The following is a 6337-nucleotide window of genomic DNA, read 5'->3' as shown; positions in this document are numbered from 1 at the left end:
ACGGGATCGCAAGCCTCGGCGTTGCTCCCACGCCTCGCTCAGCCAGTGAGCGGGAGCCGGTCTGCACGTGGGATCCGAACCCTTGGACGGGAGCGCCGCCGCGCTTCCAAAGCGGCGCACTATCCAGTGCGCCACCGGGCCGGCCCAATATTTACTTTTTTTGTTTATAAAATTAATATATGTTCATTATGAAAACTATGAAAAATACAAAAGGTATATAGAAAAAATTAGAATTACTTATAATTCCCTCACCAGACACTATCATTATTAACAACTTGATATATTTTCTTCTTTAATAATACACTTTTATTCTTTCAGCTAGTCACCATGAAACTTTACCTATAAAATCTCTGCAAGAGATAAACTGCCTTTCTAGATAACTGAATTATACTTTAATTGGGGAATTAACTTACCTTTGCATAACTTATTACTGTTCTGCTGGGGGAAATTATGTTATTCTGACATATATTTTCCTATCTGCCTCTTGCATTATAGACCCAACTTCCTACCTGCTGTGGAATTTCACTCTGAGAATAAAATCCAAAAGAAAGACTGACTTTAGTCTTTTTTTTTTTTTTAATCCTAATGTGAACAGATTGTTTTCCTCTATATTACAGAACTTTCTGTTACTGATCAAGATGAATAAGTAAGATATTTAAAAGCATACACATTTTACATTTAAAAGCTTTTGTTTATGGCTTTTCAGAGATTTTGAAGAAACAATTATTTATAGGTTGGAACATTTTTAATGTATAGCTTCATCTACAGAAAACCATGGTCAGTTAGGAGTGGATCTCACCCTCTAATCTCTCTATGTCAGGCTTCCACTAGGGTGATGACTCACACGCAGCACTGTGCATAGTGCGTAATCTACATAGGGTGATGTCCTTTGACTTAAATGTGTGTTCCCAAATTCTTTGTCTGGCACATAGAGTATAAATAACACAATACTAGATGCTTTTATGGTTGAACAAAGAATAATACTCAGTACCTTTCCTCTAGAAGTTTACAATACAGTGAGGGAGCAAGAGGTGATGCATATGAAAAACTAGATTAAACTTGTCACTTTTTCATCAATAGCCAAATGAGTGGCACCAGCATGATTAGTCGACCAGAGGAGGAAGCCACCATCGTGGATCTGCAGCAGGGTTTCTCAGCTTTGGCATTCCTAACATTTTGGGCCAAATAATTCTTTATTGTGGGGGCTGTGCTGCGTGTTGTAGGATGTTTAGCATGGCCTCTACCCACTAGATACCAGTATAGATACCAGTAGCAACAAACTCCTCTTCATGCCCACCCCTACCCCATATACACACATGGTCGAGACAACCAAAAATATCTCCATTGTTTTCTGAGGAAGGTAGGAAGCAAAATAGCCCCTAGTTGAGAACTACTGATCTAGAGCTGTTAAAAATATGTTGGAGGGCTGGCCCTGTGGCTCACTTGGGAGAGTGCGGTGCTGATAGTGCTGAGGCCGTGGGTTCGGATCCTATATAGGGATGGCCAGTGCGCTCACTGGCTGAGCGTGGTGAAGACCACACCATGCCGAGGGTTCGGTCAAAAAAACAAACAAACAAACAAAAAACCCTGTTGGAGCATGAAAGCAGTGCTTGTGCGTGTGTGTGGCTGGTTGGTACAGGGATCGAACCCTGGATCCTGGACCATGGTCTAACCAACTGTAAATAAAGCTGGAGGAGTATTCTACCTTATTATGGGTTCTTCCAGGCCAAGTCATCCAAATCTTCCCATTTCTGCTGTTTTTTTGTTTGCTTGTGCCTTTTCAAAGTACTTAACAGTTTGTTTTGAACTACAGTGTATCCTAGATTGAGGACAGAGACCGTGTAGCAAATCTTTAAATCCACACAGTATTTAACTTGGTGCTTTATAAATAATAGTTTCTTAGTAAATACTTGTGGATTGAATTGAACCTAGAAGCAGGGAGATTAGATAGGGCATTGACTGCTTTGATGTCAGTCCAAAAGTTAGAATGAGTGTGATTATCCAATAGGATTTAGACTCTTGAAATCATAAATTTCAATGCTAGGTTTAAACTAAGGACATAACTAGTACAATTGCACTGTTCATAGTACTGGAGAAGAGTTATCTACCGTCTTCCCTTTGTGATCTGTCAGATCATCTCCTTAACCTGTATAGAATAGTGAAGAAGGGAAGAGCACAGGCTTTGCAATCATCTAGACCTGGTTTCAAATATTCACCCTGTTTCTTAGTAGCTTTGTGATGGGGGTGAGTCAGTTAACTTATTTTTTTTTTTTTCCTTTTTTTTCTTTTTTTTCGTGTCTGGCAACGGATCGCAACCCTCAGTGTCGCGCCCGTACCGGACCGGGACCGGCAACGGGATCGCAACCCTCAGTGTTGCTCCCACACCTCGCTCAGCCAGTGAGCGGGAACCGGTCTGTATGTGGGATCCGAACCCTCGGCAGGAGCGCCACCGTGCTTCCCAAGCAGCGCACTGTAGCAGTGCGCCACCGGGCCGGCCCCGTCAGTTAACTTTTAGAAACCTCAGTTTTCTCATCTAGAAATTTACTTTTGTTGGCATTCACTGTATAATGTTTATTTTTTACAGCTAAAAAAACTGTGATTTCTCATTTTAATAGTAACTGTTTATGGAACCTCTACCAGGAATTAGACTGTACTAGACAGGGTCTGATGTATATATGTATGTATGTATGTATGTATTATAAATATATATGTGTGTGTGAGTGTGTTTATATACACACACGTATATATGTATATATATACTGCATGCTTTCTAATTTAATGTTCACAAGAACTATGGAGTAGGCACCATGAGCCCCATTTTGTAGAGGAAATTGAGGTTTGGAATGGCTACAAACTTTCCCAAAATCACACAGTAATTGAATGGCAGAGTGAGGATCAAACTCCAAAGCCTATTCCATTGTGCTCTTTGCTGCTTTTGTACTGGCTGGATTCATCACCTTTCATTGGTCTAATTTAACTTTTTTTCCTTTACAGGGCCATGCTATGATAGTGGAAGCTTATCCAAAATAATCGGTCCAGAAGAGGTGACCTGAAGTTTCTGTGCAACACTCGCACTAGGCAATGCCATTTCAATGCATTACTAAATGACATCTATAGTTCCTAGCTCCTCTTAGGAAAGCAACATTTGTGGCCTTCTGTTAAATAATTTGAAATTAAGCCTTGCCAGTGTTCTGAGCTTTTCAGTAATCACAGCTTACTGCTCTTTTCAGGGATTTTTAAGTCACCAGAATCTCACACAAAAATGTATAAGCAGGTGTTTTTGGTTTCTGTTGTCATTGAAGACTAAATGAGCATTTGCAATTTGGGAAAGAGGTTAGCTGAGATTTGGAATTATCTTTGTAACATTTGCTAATTATACTTATTCCTATCTGTGTTCTAAAGATAAGTTTTTATAAACTACAAACCAGTGTGCCTCAATTAATTATGGAAAAATAATTCAAAATCTAAACATCTCTGAAAACTTATAATAAATGTTTAGATATATAATACCATGTTGGTCAACCTTAATAAAGTGGAGAAGTATCGGAGAACTGTTTCCCTTCTTTTTTATTAGGTAGAGAGGGTGGTTTTCTTGGCTTCGGGGCAGATTTTGCCTTCGGTTACTCATTTGTAACTTCTATTTTAGTCAACTGTGAGGCTGTTAGGATATGAAGAGAGTTCTGCTTTAGAATAGCACCATTTCTTTTGTACTGCTTAATTGAAGTAAATTTATTTCACTGTTTGGAGATACTTCTGCTTGTCAGGATTTAAATGAAGTGTAAAGAATTTTTTTATTTTGGTCAAGTACTATAAATCCGCTCAGATTTTTTCAATGAGTGCTTTGAAGAAGCAAAAGGCTCAATCACAGCCATTTGTGTGAATGTTGCTTAGGTCTATGAAAGTTACTGGCAATCACAATCACTTTGTCGTTCAGGGACAGATTGGGCAAGAGACCTAGTACTAACCTCTTAAAAGGATACTTGAGAGTCCCAACATCATTTCCCCTTGGTTTCCTTGGTAATTTCAACATAATGTGAGGTTTTTAATTCTGAAAACCATTATATTTACATACATATCACAAAAGTCAATTCAAAATAAGTGAAATGTAAAAGGTAAACTTTTTAAGATTTAGAAAAAATATCGCTATGACCTTAGGTTGAAGGGAGAGGGAGATTTCTTTTTTTTTTTTTTTTTTTTTTTTAAAGAAGACATTTAAAGTACTAACCATAAAAGAAAAGATCTACAAATTTTCCTGTGTTGGAATGAGAACTTTTGTTCTTCATATGATACAGAGTGGTGGAGAGACAGGCCACAAGTGAGGCAAAGATATTTATACTAGATAAATCTTACAAAGGATCCAGGATATATAAAGAATTCCTACAAATCAATAAGAATAAAGACAACTCAGTACAAAAGTGGACAAAAGATATTAACAGGCATCTTTTAGAGAATGGTACACAAATGGTGAATAAACATGAAAAGATGCACAATAGTGATCAGGAATTAACAAATTAAGATCATAATGAGAGATTATTTTATACTCACCAGACTGGCAAAAATTAACAAGACTGAGAATAACAAGTGTTGGTGAGATGTGGAACAATAGGAATTCTTATACACTGCTGGTGAGAATGCAAGTTGGTACAACCATTTTGGAAAACGGTCCATCATTATTTTGTACATTTGAATATATCACAAGGTTTATGACCCAGCATTTCTACTCTTAAGAATATCTCTGAAGAAATGTGCACGAGTCCAGGAAACATGTACAAGACTGTTGATAGCAGCATTGCTCTGAATAGCAAAGTATTGTAAATAACTTATGCTCAGTGAGAGGAAAGGTTTAAAAACAAGCAAAACTAATTTCTAGGATGCCTACAGGCAAGGTAAAAATAGTCTCTAAAACAGTTAAAGGAAAGGGAAAGAAGACAAATCTTCCTTACTGATGGAGTTTGGATGTGTTGTCCCCTCCAAAACTCATGTGGAATTTTGATCCCCAATGTGGCAGTGTTGGAAACTGATTGAGTCATGGGGGTGGATCCCTCATGAACGGATTAATGCTCTGCCTGGGGGAGGGGGGGTTAATGAGTGAGTTCTCGCTCTATTAGTTCCCGTGAGAGCTTGTTTACAAGACCCTGGCACCTCCTCTCTGTCTCTTGTTTCCTCTCACCATGTGATCTGCTTGTACCCACTGCTGGCTGCTTGCTGCTTTTCCACCATGAGTAGAAGCAGCCTGAGGCCTATGCTAGATGCAGCTGTCCCAGAATCGTAAGCCAAATAAACCTCTTTCCTTTATAAATCACCCAGTCTCAGATATTTCTGTCATAGCAACACAAAACGGACTGAAACAAAATTGGTACCGAGGAGTTGGGTGTTGCTATACAGAAACTTGAAAATGTGGATGCAGCTTTGGAACTGGGTGATGGGCAAAGTTTGGAGGACTTAGAAGAAGAGGAAAAGATGAGGGAAAGTTGAAAATTTCTTAGAGACTTATGTGGTCAGTAAATATGGACAGTAAAGGCCATGCAGATAATGAGGTCTCAGATAGGAATGAGGAGCTTATTGGAAATTGGACAAAAGATAACCCTTGCTACCCCATAGCAAGGAATTTGGCTGCATTGTGTCCATGCCCTTGGACTTTGTAGAAGGTGGGACTTAAGAGTTGTGAACTGAAAGAACATGAGCTGAGATGTCAGGTACCATTCAAGCTTTATTAAAGGAAGAAAATCTGCTGGGCTGTGCTCAAAGTTGCAGACAGCCCAGGGCTGCCCTGAAAAGGGGACAGTGCCAGGTGTGGGGGTGGTGGAGCTTATATAGTGTGCCAAGGGTGGGTTAATACCATCAAGGAGGGTCATTATGCTAATGTGGATCACAGTGGGGAACTGAGTCCTTGCAGAAGCAAAAGGGGTTTCTGTTTAAGTCAGGAGGTTTCTCATAAAGGGAAGGGGGGAGGGGAGGAGGTGGGTGGCGCCATTTTGTACTTGGGCTTGTCTAAAGTGGCACTGGTTATGTTGCAGATCTATTATGAACCAGAGTATCTGGAGGAAGAAATTTCTAAGCAGCAAAGCATTAAGGATGCTGCATGGTTATTTCTAATAGCCTATGCTGAGTTATGGCAGAAAAGGCATGATGTAAAGCCAGAATTTAAAAAGGGAGCAGAGTGTAAAGATTTGGAAAATTTGCAGCCTGGCTATGTGGTAGAAAAGCAGAGAGCATGCAATGGTGCAGCCCAGCGACCATTAGCTAAAGAAGATTAGTACAGAGGAAAGAGATTATCAAGAGAAGGAGAAAAAGGCCCTGAAGGGATTGCAGAAGCCTCTGCGGCCAACCCTTCCAT

At 39.6% G+C, this 6337-nt stretch overlaps 1 protein-coding gene across 1 annotated transcript in view; it reads left to right on the top strand.

Annotated features, from left to right (window-relative positions):
- HADHB (hydroxyacyl-CoA dehydrogenase/3-ketoacyl-CoA thiolase/enoyl-CoA hydratase (trifunctional protein), beta subunit) overlaps positions 1-3548 on the top strand; it is a 35200-nt gene extending 31652 nt beyond the window's left edge. The window contains exon 16 of the mRNA XM_008581396.1: positions 2995-3548. Within this exon, the coding sequence (XP_008579618.1) occupies positions 2995-3030 (36 nt within the window). The 3' untranslated portion in view covers positions 3031-3548. The remainder of the gene's footprint in view (positions 1-2994) is intronic.
- The last annotated feature ends 2789 nt before the right edge of the window (positions 3549-6337 follow it).

The sequence above is a fragment of the Galeopterus variegatus genome, unplaced genomic scaffold (assembly GCF_000696425.1).
Source record: "Galeopterus variegatus unplaced genomic scaffold, G_variegatus-3.0.2 Scaffold2345, whole genome shotgun sequence".
Taxonomy (NCBI): Eukaryota; Metazoa; Chordata; class Mammalia; order Dermoptera; family Cynocephalidae; genus Galeopterus; species Galeopterus variegatus.
This window is presented reverse-complemented; position numbering and strand designations above follow the sequence as displayed.